The sequence below is a fragment of the Sorex fumeus genome, unplaced genomic scaffold (assembly GCF_029834395.1).
Source record: "Sorex fumeus unplaced genomic scaffold, SorFum_2.1 ptg000018l, whole genome shotgun sequence".
In the NCBI taxonomy this organism is placed as follows: domain Eukaryota; kingdom Metazoa; phylum Chordata; class Mammalia; order Eulipotyphla; family Soricidae; genus Sorex; species Sorex fumeus.
Window position 1 is genome coordinate 11457533 of NW_026606075.1, and position 15903 is coordinate 11473435.

At 38.4% G+C, this 15903-nt stretch overlaps 1 protein-coding gene across 1 annotated transcript in view; it reads right to left on the minus strand.

Moving 5' to 3' along the window:
* ADGRV1 (adhesion G protein-coupled receptor V1) overlaps nucleotides 1–15903 on the minus strand; it is a 561793-nt gene that overhangs the window by 313576 nt on the left and 232314 nt on the right. Inside the window, exon 82 of the mRNA XM_056112517.1 lies at nucleotides 13198–13298. Within this exon, the coding sequence (XP_055968492.1) occupies nucleotides 13198–13298 (101 nt within the window). The remainder of the gene's footprint in view (nucleotides 1–13197; nucleotides 13299–15903) is intronic.

A 15903-nucleotide genomic window follows, 5' to 3' on the forward strand; every position in this document is an offset into this window, starting at 1 on the left:
TCTGAGGACCATATGCAGAGTAAGGGATCAAAGTCAGGTTGGCTTCATGCAAGGCAAGAGCTTTAGTCATTGTACTATCTCTCTGACCTGACTACAAAATTTTAAGGCCTGCTTCTTTAAAAAAAAATCACAAAGCTATGTCTGTGAGCTAAAAAGGAAAACTAAAGAGAGATCTAAAAAAATAATTAGTACAGTGATAAATTTTAACTCTCTTTAAGATTTTAATTTTTAAAAATGGTGTAAAATAAATTACATTGAACGCATACTAAAAGTCACTGAATTAGACACTATAATCAGATGTTATATAGAGTAGGAGAAATACTTTAAAAACAGACATTTTTGAAAATATCCAAAAGTGGCTAAAGAGATAGTACAGGAGATAATGCACTTGCCTTAAGCAGGACTGATCTGGATTTGACTCTCAGCAACTCATTCATTTCAAGAATCTCCAGGAAATAAATTACTTAGCATCTGCCTATGAAGCAGGCTTGGGTGATGGTGGGAAAACTCAAAATAATGGTAGTGAGAAGGTGTAATGGTGGTGGGATTGGTGTTTAAATATTGATATAACAATTATAGTGAAAAACAATGAAAAGAAATTTTTTAGCAATAGCACAATGGTAGGGCGTTTGCCTTGCATGTGGCCGACCCAGCCGACCCTCTCAGAGAGCCTGGCAAGCTAGAGAGAGTATCTTGCCTGCACAGAAAAGCCTGGCAAGCTCCTCGTGACATATTCGATCTGCCAAAAACACAGTAACAACAAGTCTCACAATGGAGATGTTACTGGGCCTGCTTGAGCAAATCGATGAACAACAGGAGGACAGTGCTACAGTGTCCATATATATATTTATATATATATATATATATATATTAACTGCACTCTGATTTTTCCAAAGATTTTTCCAATGCAATTCGGGGATATTATCCCACTTACGCTTCTAATTCCTAAACTAGAACTGTTCCTTAGTACCGCTTGTTACTTAAAGTCCTTGAGTGCTATCAATATATATATGAATCTCCTTGAGTAATCTCTGAGCACAGAGTCAGGAGTAAGCCCTGAGCACAGCTGGGTATGGCTCAGAAACAAAGCAAAACAAAATACTCCTAAGCCCATGTTGGTTTTGCCTCATGGAAGTGAAAGGAAAAAACACCATTAGTTGGTGTGAGGTGTCTCTCCCTGAGACTAGGTGAGAGAGAGGCCGACTGGAGTTAAAATACTCACCTAACGTAGGCCATGCAACAAAGGTAGTCTAAGTCTTGTGCTTCTTGATACTACTATCTTGAGTGTTTTGTGAGTTACAAAGAATTATACATGAATGGGCATGGTAGTCCTTGCAGTGGTTTCATCAAATCACAGTCTATGATTTAAAAATCATGTAACTCAAACGATCTGCACAAGTTCACATACAGACATACATACCATGTATGGTTTTCTTTTCAAGACACATGTCTATTATAGGTCTCTATCTGTTTAGCTCTTACAGTTCAACGTGAGCAATAATGACAGAAACAGAAAAATATTACAGCTGAGGGAAATAACTCATTTAGAAACTCTAAGCAAAGCCAAATAAACGATAGGATTTACAAACAATGCAGACCAACTGAAGAGGCTTTCTGGGAAAGTGCTGTTAAGAGGTGTGGTGACAAGCCTGTTAGTGCAAAAGATTTTAAAAGGGTGGGGCACAAAACATGTTCATACTCTTGGCTCTGGTTTCAGAAGATTGAAACAAGAGAAAATCCACACTAGGTTCCTCCAGGACATTCAGAAGCTTGGAAGTCGCAGCAGAACCCAAAGGGCAGCAGAAATTACCCTTTCCCTCCCCCTCTGACTCCCTGTTCCCCAGACCTCATGTTTCCTGCTTTTTGAACATGATCCATTATCCTCTGCAAGGCATGCACTCTGATTTTTCCAAAGATTTTTCCAATGCAATTCGGGGATATTATCCCACTTACGCTTCTAATTCCTAAACTAGAACTCTTCCCTTAGTACTGCTTGTTACTTAAAGTCCTTGAGTGCTATCAATAGATATTCATAAAAACAATTTTTTTTCTCAAATGCTGACTTTCCCTAGTTTGAGACATCAAAGGAAGTCTTTTAAAAGTCAAGGATAGTTTATGTTTCTGAGGCTGCAACAGAAGATTCCAAACTGGTATTTTCTGGTAAAGTCTGGATTTGCCTCATAAATTTTCCTAGTAACAAAAGCTATGTTGCAAACATGATAATGTCACTGTAGCCTGATTCAGAATATTACTCACTCTTTCTGTTGCTTTGCTACTTCAGCACTTGGGAAAGTTGGAATTTCCCAGTAGCGTGACCATGATACTATTTTTATATCTTCAGCATCAACTTATTTTCACTTTAGTGAGAACTGTTTATAGTTAAGCTGAGTTTGTAATGCTTGCTGGGAAAAAACGACCTGGATTTTTATGATTAAAACATTTTAGGTGAAATTTTAAGTAAAGAATGTATATGATAAGTCAATTTTTTAAAAAGAATCTTTTGGTAGACTAGGAAAAACTAAAAGATAGATTTACTGAAACAACATTGAACTTGAAATATGACTTGATATGGCTTTAAGAATCATTGGCATGAATGAATAGGACACAAACACCAAAAAAAGAATGAATAGAACACAAATTAAAATTCCTCTTATTGAAAAAAATGTAAAATTTAAAATATTTATATAATATATTTTATATTATTTTTTGTGAAACACATACAGTTCTTTGATAAACATTCTAACTTTACTCCTGAAAACCAAAATCACCTTTACTGTCTATAAAGCACACACTTGTGAATGGAATAATATTGATTCTCTATTATCAAATTGATGATCACCAGTTATAGATTGTATCATCACTGTAACAACTTCCTATGACATTCAGTAACAATAATAATAGAATAATAATAATACAAAATATGTAAGGAAGGCTATCACCAAAATTCAGGTTCAAGAATGAGTAGAAAAAGACCTCAAAATAGAGGTCAGATTTGTTTCTAGATTTGACATAATTAGGCATATCAGTACTGTATTAACTGCATAAACTACTTTGAAGCTATCAGAACGATATAAATATAAACAAAAGCCAAACAGCTATTCCTATTGCCCTTTAATCTAAAGAAAGTTTCCTTTCCAGAAAAGAAAAAGAGTATGAAGAGGTTGGGTGAGGAGGAGAATTATCCCATGGATGACCAAAGCTGCCAGGTGCAGCTTACTTTGGGCAAGCCTTCCATGAGCACAGACTAGATCTGTTCCCTTTTCCTGTATCTTTTTCTTGCCAGTCTTCTCTCGTGTATGGTCCAAAATAGCCTTGTTCATTTCCTCTCTGCCCATTCATTGCCTATCTTTTTACACCATCATTTACATCATCTTCCCTCAAGGTTTCTAGTGACCAGCTTCTTGCCAAATTGAGACTACTCTAAGATCCATGCTCAGTCTTTTCATTCTTCCATTTGAAATCCTTTTATCCCCCCATCCCCCATCCCCCCATCCCCCCATCCCCTTTCTTGGCATGAAAAACTTTATATTTTAATCATCTTCTTGCACTGATCCATCTCATTCCACACACACAGTGTTTTAAACACCAGGATTTTGAAACCAGACAGACTTGGGTTTAATGCCTCCTTCCAACCACCATGTTCTACAAGTGCTTCAACAACCAGATCAAATTCCATTTGCTTCAAGGAAATTGACAAATGATGTCCATTCTTAGCTTATTGTCTCTTAACTCTGATGCATGTGTTTTCTGTACTTACTCATTTCTAATGCTACTGCAGTAGACTGCTATTTATGTTTTATGTATGCATGTCCAACTTGTCACTTCCTACTACATAATCTCTATATTGTACTATGCCAGATCAGGCAGAAATGGTCATATTGATACTGAATGATGATTCTTACCTGGGTGATATGAGTATACTGTATAAAAAGTTAACTAATTCAGCTAAAAGGTATATTCACTCAAATACTCAGAACATCCTATATTTATTTTCACCAAACTACATAAAGAAAAGGTAGCTAAATATCTAAGGTGTTTTTTGAATACAAAATAAAAAAGAAGTCTATTAAATTTAATACCATTAAAGTGATGGCATTGACAAACTCTTTATAGGAAAGAGAGAATGAGGCAGAGAACTGACTCTTCATTTCATTACTAATTTATGTTTGATAAAACACTGAAAGGGGCTGGAGCGATAGCACAGCGGGTAGGGCGTTTGCCTTACAAGCAGCCAACATGGCCGACCCGAGTTCGATTCCTCCGCCCCTCTCGGAGAGCCCAGCAAGCTACCGAGAGTATTCGATATGCCAGACACAGTAACAACAAAGTCTCCAATGGAGACGTTACTGGGCCCGCTCGAGCAAATCGACGATCAACGGGAGGGCCTTTATCAAGCTCTGACTTCAAGTTTTAACAAGTTTGCTTGGTGGGATCTGTGAAGAAGCAGCAGCAGAAACTTTCCTTCCAGAAGGAAAGATAAATATTTTTAGTTTCAAAAGTGATGACTTTAACCTAAATACAATTTTAACTAATTTTTCATCAATTTCTTTTTTGGAGGTGTTATGCCCAGAGATGCCCCAGGGTTACTCCTGGCTCTTCACTCAGGAAATACTCCTTGCCGTGCTTGGGGGCCATACAGGATACTGGGATCAAACCCGAATTGGCTGTGTAGAAGGCAAATGCCCTATCTCTTGTAATATTGCTCCAGCCCCAATTTGTTACATTTCTTTTTTTTTTAAATTTTTACTAGTGAAATACCATGATGTACAGTTGTGGACTTACAAGTTTTTGTGCTTGGGTTTCAGTTATACATTGATCGAGTACCCATCCCTCCACTAGTGCCCATTCTCCATTACCAATGACCCCAGTATCCCTCCCACGCCCTCATATCCCCCCAATCCCATCCTGCCTCTGTGGCAGGGCATTCCGTTTTGTTCTCTCTTTCCTTTTGGGCACTGAGGTTTGCAAAAGAGGCATTGAATGGCAATCATGTTCAGTCTATAGTCTACTTTCAGCATGTATCTCCCATCTTGGGAGGATCCTCCCAACATCCTTTACTTGGTGTTCCCTTCGCTATTTGAGCTTCTGTGATGCCTTTTCCCCTAGCATGTGCGGCTTCCCTTCAAGCCATGGAATGAACCTCCTGGTACTTATCTCAACTATTCCTGAGTGTTAGTCTCCTATTTTGTACTTTATATATTCCACAAATGAATGCAATCTTTCTATGTCTGTCCCTCTCTTTCTGACTCATTTCACTTAGCATGATACTTTCCATGTAGTAACACTTGTATGTAAATTTCATGACTTCAACTTTTCTTACAGCTGCATAGTACTCCATTGTGTAGATGTACCAAAGTTTCTTTTTTTTTTCCTTTATTTTATTTTATTTTTTTTAAAGTTGTAGATTTACAATTTTTTGTGCTTTGGTTTCAATTATACAATGATCAGATACCCATCCCTCCACCAGTGCCCATTTTCCACCACCATAGATAATATCCCTCCCACCCCCATCCCCCCATCCCCCCTGTCTCTGTGGCAGGGCAATCCCCTGTGTTCTCTCTCTCCTTTTGGGTGTTGTGGTCTGCAAAAGAGGCATTGAGTGTCAAACATGTTCAGTCCATAGTCTACTTTCGACATGCATCTCCCCTCCTGGGAGGATCCTCCAAACATCCTTTATTTGGTGCTCCCTTCTCTATCTGAGCTGCCCTTTCCTCTAGGATACCCGGCTGGCCTCTAAGTTATGGAGTAATCCTCCTGGTGCTGATCTCAGCTATTCTTGGGTATTAATCTCATACTTTGTTACTTTATATCCCCCAGATGAATGCAATCTTTCTGTCTATCCCTCTCTTTCTGACTCATTTCGCTTAGCATGATACTTTCCATATTGTACCACTTGTATGTAAATTTCATGACTTCATCTTTTCTAAGAGCTACATAGTACTCCATTGTGTAGATGTACCAAAGTTTCTTTAACCAGTCATCTGTTCTTGGGCACTCAGGTTTTTTCCAGATTCTGGCTATTGTAAAGAGTGCTGCAATGAACAAACACGTGTAGATGTCACTTCAACTATACTTTTTTTGCCTCTCTGGCATATATTCCCAGGAGTCGTATTGCTGGGTCAAATGGGAGCTCAATTTCTAATTTTTTGAGAATCGTCCATACTGTTTTCCAAAAGGGCTGAACCAGTTGGCATTCCCACCAGTAGTGAAGGAGAGTCCCTTTCTCACCATATCCGTGCCAACACCAGTTGCTTTTGTTCTGTTTAAAAAATTGTGCTGGCAAAACTGCTAAAAAAATGGGCTCAGATCTCTGCCTAACACCATGTATAAAAGTAAGATCAAAATGAATTAAAGACCTCAACATCAGACCGGAATCCATAAGAGACATTGAAGACAAGGTTGGCAAAACCCTCCACAACATTGAAGCTAACGATATCTTCAAAGATGACACGCCACTGGCCAAGCAAGTGAAGACAGAGATAGACAATGGGACTATCTTAAACTAAGAAGCTCCTGCACCTCAAAAGAAACAGTGACCAAAATACAAAGGCAGTCTAGATAATGGGAAACGATATTCACCCAGTACCCATCCAACAAGGGGTTAATATCAAGGATATACAAAGTACTGGTTGAACTCCACAAGAAGAAAACATCCAACCCCATCAAAAAATGGGGCGACGAAATGACCAATTTGTTACATTTCTTAAGCAAAGAGTGTTCTAGGTTGATAGCGTTGCTTTAAACATACTATTGCTGATGAGAATAGTAATAACAGCAATGGCCGTGGCAGCAACAAAACCAGGGGTATACTTCGGTCATAAAATAACTAACCTACTTTCTTGACAAGCAGACTTGAGAAATACATTTTGTCTGAATTTTAACACACTGGCTACATTAACATTTAGGAAACACGTCCCTAAACCCATTTACAGCTACACTAACATGTAACTATAAAGTTGAGACTGAATAATGCACTGCTTAGCTTCCTAATCCTCAAATAAAAATCCAATTCTGATCCCTGTAAATGCCTAACTTAAAACAATTATTTTAAAAAATATGTTTATTCAGTATGGACGATTCTCAAAAAATTAGAAATTGAGCTCCCATTTGACCCAGCGATACCACTCCTGGGAATATATCCCAGAGAGGCAAAAATGTATAGTCGAAGTGACATCTGCACTTGTTTGTTCATTGCAGCCCTCTTTACAATAGCCAGAAACTGGAAGAAACCTGAATGCCCAAGAACAGATGACTGGTTAAAGAAACTTTGGTACATCTACACAATGGAGTACTATGTAGCTCTTAGAAAAGATGAAGTCATGAAATTTACATACAAGTGGTACAATATGGAAAGTATCATGCTAAGCGAAATGAGTCAGAAAGAGAGGGATAGACATAGAAAGATTGCATTCATCTGGGGGATATAAAGTAACAAAGTATGAGATTAATACCCAAGAATAGCTGAGATCAGCACCAGGAGGATTACTCCATAACTTAGAGGCCAGCCGGGTATCCTAGAGGAAAGGGCTATTCAGATAGAGAAGGGAGCACCAAATAAAGGATGTTTGGAGGATCCTCCCAGGAGGGGAGATGCATGTCGAAAGTAGACTATGGACTGAACATGTTTGCCACTCAATGCCTCTTTTGCAGACCACAACAACCAAAAGGAGAGAGAGAACACAGGGGATTGCCCTGCCACAGAGACGGGGGGATGGGGGGATGGGGGTGGGAGGGATATTATCCATGGTGGTGGAAAATGGGCACTGGTGGAGGGATGGGTATCTGATCATTGTATAATTGAAACCAAAGCACAAAAAATTGTAAATCTACAACTTTAAAAAAAATAAAATAAAATAAAGGGGAAAAAAATATGTTTATTAAAGTAACATGGGCTGGAGCGATAGCATAGCGGTAGGGCGTATGCCTTGTGCACAACCAGCCTGGCCAAGCCGGGTTCGATTCCTCCGCCCCTCTCAGAGAGCCCGGCAAGCTACTGAGAGTATCTCACCCGCACGGCAAAGCCTGGCAAGCTACCCATGACGTATTCAATATGCCAAAACAGTAACAACAAGTCTCAAAATGGGATGTTACTGGGCCCGCTCGAGCAAGTCGATGAACAATGGGAGGACAGTGACAGTGACAGTAAAGTAACATTGGATTACAGCATGTAAGCTTCATTATATCTCTATATCTTTATATATCATAATGAGTTTAATGTTCAGTTTCATCTTTTAGCATATAGGTGACTTCTTTTCATTAAATTTATCCTTCTTACTACCTATTTCCTTCTCTCTGATAAACACTAACTTGACCACAGAGTCTTAAAGTCTACTATTGCTGTATTTAATTCATGAATTAGTGCATGTACCACATATAAGTGGAATTAGTTGACACTTGTCTTTATCACATTTGCTCACTAAGCAAATACTTTTTATTTAAATAACAAAAGTAGAGAGTAGGAATAACAAAGGATACGTTAGTGAACAGGTGATTAACCCAGGCTTCAAACAATTATAAAACTATTTCTAATTCACTGGCCTTTCACAATTTGTTACTCTCCTTCGATGAAAATTTGTTAGAAATATATATCTAGCCCTTACATGCATGATGAACTACCTTGAGTTGGCAGTTCTCAAGAAAACACGTGAGAGGCAGGCAAAGAAACCAGGCCCTTGGGGGCTGGAGCGATAGCACAGCAGGTAGGGTGTTTGCCTTGCACGTGGCCAACCGGGGTTCGATTTCCAGCATCCCATATGGTCCCCTGAGCACCGCCAGGAGTAATTCCTAAGTACATGAGCAAGGTGTAACCCCTGTGCATTGCCAGATGTGACCCAAAAAGAAGAAGAAGAAAGAAGAAAGAAGAAAGAAGAGGAGGAGGAGGAGGAGGAGGAGGAGGAGGAGGAGGAGGAGGAGGAGGAGGAGGAGGAGAAGGAGGAGGAGGAGGAGGAGGAGGAGGAGGAGGAGGAGGAGGAGGAGGAGGAGGAGGAGGAGGAGGAACCTGGCCCTCAAGTCACCAGAAAGTGGAAAGTGTCAGTATTTGAGAGGTTGCAAAGCCTCTGGCTTCAGTCACATCAGCCAATAATCCTCAAAGAGTCTCAAACATGCTAAATATTCAGCACTAGAATGAGATAGATTGCAAATTAAAGCAAAATCTGTTGGTAGGTGTATGTGAGCAGAGTCCTACCTAGGAAATAAAATGTTGTCCCCGAAGTGCCAAATGTTGGAGAGTAAGGAAACTGGACACAACACTACAACTTTTTTTTTTCTAAATAACAGAGAACCAATCTCTAAATTTTGGGCAATTCTCTGGTCCCATTTTGAGAAACTCTATGTAAGTTCAACTGTACATTCTACAGCTACCAACAACACCTACCTAAGCGTTTCAAATTCTCAGATATTTACTATCATGTGAATTTGTGCAATAAATAAGACACCTGCCCTCACATCCATAGCACAGCGTGGTATTGTACGTGGAGGATTTGGAATCATTCAGTTAAATTTGCTTCTACACAAATGTGACTCCACTTTATAAAATGTGCTTAAGGCATTAAAAGAAAGAAAAAAAATTCCCCCTGTCAAATTTATTTATCAGAGCAAATGCTGTTGTCTTGTAGTGCGTTCGATGAGGAAACTTCTGTTCTTTTTTTAGATTTGGAGGATTGCTTTTCCTGACAGAGAACCCTGAAATGCAAACTTGTCCTTTGTCCCACTTGTTTATCCATCTTATCAGTGTACACATGGGTTGTCAATGTGATTCAAAGATAAAAATTCCAAAGATAGAATTAGATGTTTTTCTGAGAAATAATCACCCTACCACCACGAAAATACGCTTGCTTCTTTCCTTTCCATTCTTAAAGTGAATAGTCTTGCAATTTCTTGCCATTTAACCTTTCCTAAGGATAAGAAATAATAACTTGGTACTGAAAAGCAGCATACTTTTTTTACAATATTGAAGCTAGAGACTGAATCTCAAAACTTCTGTGAAATGTCATTAAGCACATTTCCGATAGACTTAGTACACTTCTGAAAACTTATTATCTCATAAATACAAGGATGAGAACATTTTTAATCTTAAATTAATTATAATAGAAATGTATGTCTCAAATCAGTGGTGTATAAGCCTTCTTGAAGTAATTTTGACATTCATTTAGTAAAAATTTGGGGAAAAAAGTTGGGGGGAGTATAAAAATACAATGGTAAGAACCCACAAAAACTTTTTTACTCTGTTGTGGAGGAATACTATCCAAATCAAAATTTACTACTGTACTTCAACTTTGCTAGAGGCAAAAAACCAGTTTTGTGGCCCCTTCCTCCCCCACAGGCACCCAAAAAAATCTTCTACTGCCACCTGCTGGCATTATATGGCCAGTGATTTTCAAAAATGTTTCAATGTCAGAAATTCTAGGTTAAAATGGAATCTTTGAAAGCAAGAACGATCTTTGGATTCTTGTCTATCTTTATATATATATGATAATTTTAAAATATCATGTATATATTAATATAATAAATATGTTTCTCGAAGTGGAGAGGCAGAATCGAAACAACACATTTTATTAACCTCACTCACTGACTCACATTGCTCCAAAAGGAAGTCAGAAAATATCACAATTTTCATTCTTTCCCTTATTACAAAATCCATCCAACTAAGTCCCAGGTCAGAAATAAATAGTCAAAGCTTAATGGACTTGAAAAGTACCTGTGTGCAAAGTATTCACAACTCAAAAGTCTGTATCAGCTACATAAGTTTCTGTCTTTTAGCCAAAGAACCACAGTTTGATCCTGTATTTGCGAAGGCTTCTCTGGAAAAAATATAAGCTCTGAAGATGTCGGCATATTACTGATGGACGATCACAAAAGAGAGATTAAAGGGTGGAACTTTCCTGTTGACAAAGTTCTGGACATGTATGCAAGATTTTAAGATCTCTCATTTAGGCCAAAATTCCTGAAGTTCCTTTCCTTTTTCCTTTTTCCCTTTTCCTCTCCCTTCCTTTTCCCTCCATTCCTTTCTATTCCCTTCCTCTCCTTTCCTCGGCCATACCAGTGGTGATCAGGGCTTACTCCTGGCTCTGCACTCAAAGATCTCCTGGGAAACTCAGGGGACCTTTCGTGGTAATGGGACCCAGGTCAGTGGTATGCAAGGCAAGCACCCTACTCGCTGTATTATAGCTCTGCCTTACCCACGCTTTTGAGAGAAAGATTTTTTGAAATTTTGTAAAAAGGTTTTAAGAAAAATATGATTCTCTTTAATTTAGTTTTATCGTCAAAAACAAACCTATAAGGGGCTTGGAGGAAATAATTTTTTCAATCAATCATTCTTCCTGCCAATAAGAAACTAGGAAATTTATTTTTTGTTCTTTAAACACATATCACACATTAAGAATTTCTCACGTCACACTGCTTCGTCTATTCTAAAACATATTGAAAAATAACTTGGATTTGACTAATCACTTTCTTCAAAATTAATGTTAGTTAGGTACTGTGTGAACCAGAAGGCAAAGTAACAGAGAATCTAAAATCGTGGTTCTCTCTTTCACATCCCTAGACATGAGCAAATTTGTCTACTAAGACACTGAAGAATTGTCTGCAACTTTACCATGCTATAATTAAGACTTGTACAAACATCACTGCCAAAAAATCACCAGAGTGGGTGGGGAATACAGCCAAGCGAACTCTAATTATGGAAGGCGGGTTTTCTAAGATCTTACATTCAATAAGCAAAAGCAAGATCAGACAGCCAAGATAGGTTACCAAGGCAATATAAATAGCTTCATCAAATTCAGTTTGAGTCCCCTTCTGGTAACAACTCTTATCTCCCATAATTGACTTAGAAACATAATTGGGGATTCTTTGTTTGGAATCCAGCACCTAAGTGTTACTGAAAGACAGAGTTTTAAGACATGTACATGTCATTCTCACTTTGGAAACATAATAAAAGAGTGGCACCACAATATTCCAGATAAGTTTTCATTCTGTATTTCAGCATCACCACAGAATTTATTTTCAAAGTTCCAGTTAGATTCAGTCAAGTACATGCTAGCATTCCAAAGCTAGTATACAAGGTATGTCTACAGCACAGTAAGTTTATGTACATTGATGTCAGCACACAATCAGCACCCAATCAAGAAGCAGTATTTTCTGCATCTCAGATGTGTCCTCACATCCTAGATGTGTCCCTATGCACCCAGAAAATGGGAGCTTTCATTTTACAAAATAATGTTTCAATAAAATCTCAAAAATCATATTATATAGTATACTCTTAGTGTCTGGATCTGTTATTATAGCCTAAATGTGGAGGCATTCTGCCCCGTGCTTACAGAAGCAAATATTTATTTAAATCTACAATGTCCTAGTAACAAACTGTGAAATTCTCATTATATTCATGTTTTAAATACTCAAGTAGCATTTCCTTCACCTTCACAGGGAAATAAGACCTCAACTAAATGCAGAATCGCTTGCAAATTGATTATATTTATACTTACCATACTAAATTATAGCTATAACATATGTCATCTAGACAGTTCCTCATTGGCAGAAAATATATTAAATTTTACCTTTTCATTTGCTTTGCATACTTTAAACAATGTGCTTTAGGCTGCATGCTGACAAATGACTCAATGTTTATTTTTTTTCACAGACACAAAAAAGTGAATAATTTTTCAAAGAGTGATGTTCTACTAAACTGCATTCTATGCCATTAAATAAAACTAGACATCTTCTCCAACCGTCTTAAAGTACTGTTACTTTAATGCTCCTATATAAAGAATGTGAAGCAAGACTTATATTTTTCAAATTGATTAAATACAACAAGCTAATTTTAATCACCTACACCTTAGAATGCATTTGGCATATGTAGTTGATATACAATGTGTCGTGACAGAGGCTGGTTTTTTCATAAGCAATGTTATACTTTGACATACTTCCCCATAGAAAGTTCACAAAATACACTCTTTTAGACTGACACTCTCATTTCGACTTCATACTCTGCAATTACCCTCCCCATAGAAATAGACAAAATTCCCCATTAGAAAGTTCACAAAGTACACTCTTTTAGACTTGATACTCATTTCATCTTCATCCTCTGTAACTATCCTCAATGACAATGCGAGGCAAGAGTATTTCCACAGAATTGAGATTCAATGTGTGTATTCAGTTCAGGGATTACATAATAAGACAGCAGATATGCCAGAGCTCTCCTACCTGTGTACCTAAGCTGGCTGCCATCATGTGAGTCAGAAGCTTAGCTGCAAACATGGAATACCTGGCACAGAAGACATGGGAAAGAACAGCCAGGCAGAGACCTGTAGGAACAACAAAAAAACACATGTGCATCTGGAACCATAAAAGACAAACAGCAGTATGGTGAAAATATCTGGGGCAGTCAAGTATAAGAATGCCGTGGTCTCCACAACACCCAAAAGGAGAGAGAGAACACAGGGGGTTGCCCTGCCACAGAGACAGGGGGGATGGGGGGATGGGGGTGGGAGGGATATTATCCATGGTGGTGGAAAATGGGCACTGGTGGAGGGATGGGTATCTGATCATTGTATAATTGAAACCAAAGCACAAAAAATTGTAAATCTACAACTTTAAAAAAAATAATAAAATAAAATAAAGGGAAAAAAAAAGAATGCCGTGGTCTCAATGTTAAGGCTACAATTTGAATCCATTCCAGTTTGTATGACAGCAAAACTATTTATATTATTGTTTTTGGAGGACCACACCCATCAGTGCTCAGGACTTAGTCCTGGCTCTGCAGGCATGGGTCAATCCTGGTGGGGCCTAGGGGTCCATCTACGGTGCCCAGGATGGAACCCAGGTCAGCAATACAAGGCAAGCGCTTTATTTGCTATATTATCACTCTGGCCTCTCAAAATATTTAATTTATTAGTTAGAACAAGGGCTGGAGCAATAGCACAGTGAGTAGGGGGTTTGCCTTGCACGCGGTCGACCCAGGTTTGATTACTCCACCCCTCTCAGAGAGCCTGGCAAGCTACCAAGAATATCTCACCCACACGGCAAAGCCTGTATAGCTTCCCATGATGTATTCGATATGACAAAAACAGTAACAACAAGTCTCGCAATATGTTGTGAGACGTTACTGGTGCCCGCTTGAGCAAATCATTGGACAATGGGAGGACAGTGCTACAGTGCTACAGTTAGACCAAAGGGTAACTTCAGCTTTCAAATAGATAGGCACACTTGCCCATGAATACTAAATAAATAGACTTATCATTTCATTCATTAAGCATTTGGTTTTCATTGCATCCATTTAACATTTTTCACTATATTGGAAAAGAATCCAGTTCCACTCTGATGTTTTAAGAGCAAGTGGTTTGACAAAATAACGAGACTTAGGAACGTGAGTAGCATTTTTCAGACATAAAAATGTGTATGGTACTACCAAAACTCAGGTTCAGTAATTGAACTTTGTATCTACTATGAATGGTTAAGTAGAGATCACCATGGGGATTATGAACTTCTAAAACAACCTGATGTTATTGAGTGACAAAACTAGACACAGTTCATTCCCCTTGAGATGATATCCTAGTCTAATCATCAATATTCCGAAGTGGGGTAAGGAAAATAATTCTTATTTTTTTAAAAAAAATGCACATGAATTCACTTACTCATATTGCTATAAACGGATGGGCAGAAGCTCAGCATTAACCCAAAAATCTTTCATCTTGCAATTCATAAAAATGTCTTTTAATTTTAAATTAAAAGTATATACATACTTTTATTTTCTACTTTTTAAAATTTAATTGTTCTGTATACAGCATAGTTCTCCTACATGTATCTTTCTTTCTTTCTTCCTTAAAGGAGACAGTATGCATTTACCATTTGGTTTTCTCATCTGCTCTAAATCTATGCAATAATTTTTTTTAAAATAATTTATTTATTTATTGAATCACTGTGGGAAAAGTTACAAAGCTTTCAGGTTTAGGTCTCAGTCATGCAAATATCAAACACCTTTCCCTTTACCAATACTTATTTTTTACCACGAAGAACCCCAATCAAACCCCACCCCCCACCCCTCCCAATGCCTGCGAGGCAGATGAATTCTATTTGACACTCTATCTGCTTTGATTAGATTCTTTGTTTCAATAAAAGATGCACCACTATTATTTAGAGTTTACCCCCTCCCCCCAAATCAGACATGCTGAGAAAGCATTGTGAAGTGATTCGCTTTCTACAGCTGGGTTCAAGAATTAAATGTTGGTTTTGGATTTCCGCTATTTTGCTAATTAACCCTGGAAGTATTTCTACTGAGAGTCAGATAATTAAGAGATTGGTTTCTGTGCTCTGGAGTCGTGGCCGTGCTGGAGAGCCGCTCGTGGGGGGCAACTGGCGACCTCGGTAGGACGTGAAGGATGGACTGGAACGCCCCCCTTCCCATGAAGTTTTAGTCGCCCCCACACCCCCGGCTCACACCTTATGCAATAAATTTTTAAAGCAAATCACACATTGAGTTAAATTGTCTGGGTGGGCCTCTGAAAAATGTGTACTTGAGTTCTATGATTAATCTTTACAGAAATGACCCTCATGATTACTTGTAGGGCTGGAGCGATAGCACAGCGGGTAGGGCGTTCGCCTTACAAGCGGCCAACATGGCCGACCCGAGTTCGATTCCTCCGCCCCTCCCGGAGAGCCCGGCAAGCTACCGAGAGTATTCGATATGCCAGACACAGTAACAACAAAGTCTCCAATGGAGACGTTACTTGTAGGAAAAACTTTTAATATTTCTAGGTCTTACTAAGGTAGATAACCATCCAAACAAGAAATAAGACTATGAATTAACCAAAGACTCTAGCTAGAAATTTAGCCAAAAAAAAAAATTAATAATCCCCTTTAAGGAAGTCTGCCATGGGGTATTTTAGACAAGTGTACAGATTCTGGGGCTGC